Source organism: Myotis myotis, unplaced genomic scaffold (assembly GCF_014108235.1).
Source record: "Myotis myotis isolate mMyoMyo1 unplaced genomic scaffold, mMyoMyo1.p scaffold_m19_p_7, whole genome shotgun sequence".
Lineage (NCBI taxonomy): Eukaryota > Metazoa > Chordata > Mammalia > Chiroptera > Vespertilionidae > Myotis > Myotis myotis.
In genome coordinates, this window is record NW_023416379.1 from 83,137,042 (window position 1) to 83,138,824 (window position 1,783).

General features: G+C 49.7%; 1 protein-coding gene across 1 annotated transcript; it reads right to left on the minus strand.

The window, feature by feature from the left end:
- Window positions 1-582: 582 nt before the first annotated feature.
- Window positions 583-1,517, minus strand: LOC118660608 (cofilin-1-like). Its single transcript, XM_036318231.1, has one exon. The coding sequence runs from the start codon at window positions 1,500-1,502 to the stop codon at window positions 1,002-1,004; it is 501 nt and encodes a 166-aa protein (XP_036174124.1). The 5' UTR covers window positions 1,503-1,517; the 3' UTR covers window positions 583-1,001.
- Between the last annotated feature and the right edge of the window lie 266 nt (window positions 1,518-1,783).

Genomic DNA, 1,783 nt, shown 5'->3' on the forward strand with positions numbered 1-1,783 from the left:
AGGACTTTGCCTTCTATTTCTCTCCCGCTTGTGTGACCTGCCATATCTTAGGGATAACGGGGCCCATTTGCAATGGCGAGGGATGGGCCGAGGTGTGGATGCTAGGAGGAAGTACATTCTGGCACATAGAGTCCTATATTGGGGAAATCCAATATGGACCATCAGGCTTCACTCTTGTGCTGAGATTAAAGAGCAGAGCCAGCCCACCAAATTAAGGGGATCTGATGTGGTAGGCATGTTTCCAAGAAAGTGACATAGCATGGACCCACTGATTAGATCTAGGGTAGAAAATCAGGATTGGGGACACTGTAAAAACCAGCAACAAGGTCAGACAAAGAAGCAAGGTTGGCTTGATGCTGAGTTACAGAGTGCTGGGAAAGAGCTTATTCGGTCCCCCCTTCTTCTTCTTCTTTTTTTTTTTTTTTTTTTTTTTTAATTAAGTGAGGCTTTTTATTGTTTTTTTTCTTCCTTTTTTTTTTTTTTTTTTAAAAAAAAAATTAAGGGTCCCTTACTGGTCCTGCTTCCACAAGTAGCCGAGACCAGGTGGAAAGGGGGAGGGGAACCAGGCAGCACGGGGAGGGGTTATCTTCACAACATTCCATTTATACACAGAACTAAACAGACAAGCACAGAGTCACTATTGCGGTTAGAAGTTGGCAGCATGGGAAAGGGGGGGAATAGGTTGCAAGTAGGGGTGTCATTAAAAAAAATACAGGCCCTCTCCAAAACTGGGGTGCCTGGGGTAGGGAGGACTTAGTCTGCTTCAACCCAAGAGGAATCAGAAGATCAAAAGCTGTTTGGGAAGGCCAGAACCATCAGGGGTGGAGGGAGAAGGAAGGTCCAGGGGGTGGAGGGCTGTTTGGCAACTGGGTGAAGGGATTGCCCTCCCCCTGCTGGGATCCCTCCAGCCCCTCTGGTCTGTCAGAAGGGGGGCAGCCTGCAACCCCCCCATAGGCAGGTCTGGGGCTGCCAGATGCTCCAGGCAGGGGACTAGAGGGGGTTCACAAAGGCTTGCCCTCCAGGGAGATGACAGCACTGTCCCCCAGCTTCTCTGCCAGAGTGCAGCGGTCCTTGACCTCCTCGTAGCAGTTTGCTTGTAATTTATGCTTGATTTCCGTAAGCAGCTTCTTGATGGCATCCTTGGAGCTGGCATAGATCATTTTGCTCTTAAGAGGCTCAGACTCAGGAGTCCAGAAGATAAACACCAGGTCCTCCTTCTTGCTCTCCTTGGTCTCATAGGTTGCGTCATACAGGGCATAACGGCAGTCTTTGTCCGGCAGCATCTTGACGAAAGTGGCGTAGGGGTCGTCTACTGTCTGGCCCACATCACCTACCAGGATCTCCTTGCCCTCTTCCAGAATGATGTTCTTCCTGTTTTCACTCAGGCAGAAAAGCACCGCCTTCTTGCGCTTCTTCACCTCCTCTGGTGTTGAGGACTTACGTACCTTCATGTCATTGAACACTTTGATGACTCCATCAGAGACAGCCACAGCAGAGGCCATATTTCCGGAAGCTAAAGGAGAGAGCAAGAAGAGCCTGGGAAGACGAGCGCCGCTGTAGCTGCTGCTGGGATCCGATTGCAGTCCCCCCTTCTTAGGGCCAGCTTTGGTCCTAGAGAATGAGAAAGGAGGTATTCAAGGGCCCATCTATGTTAAAAGAAGGGAAGAGAGGTGGGAGACCAGACAAGCCATGCTGTGGTCTTAGACATACCATGCTTGAATAAGGTCTATTCATACCTGAGCCCTCAGGGTTATTTCTACTGCCACAGCTCTTCGTTAAACCC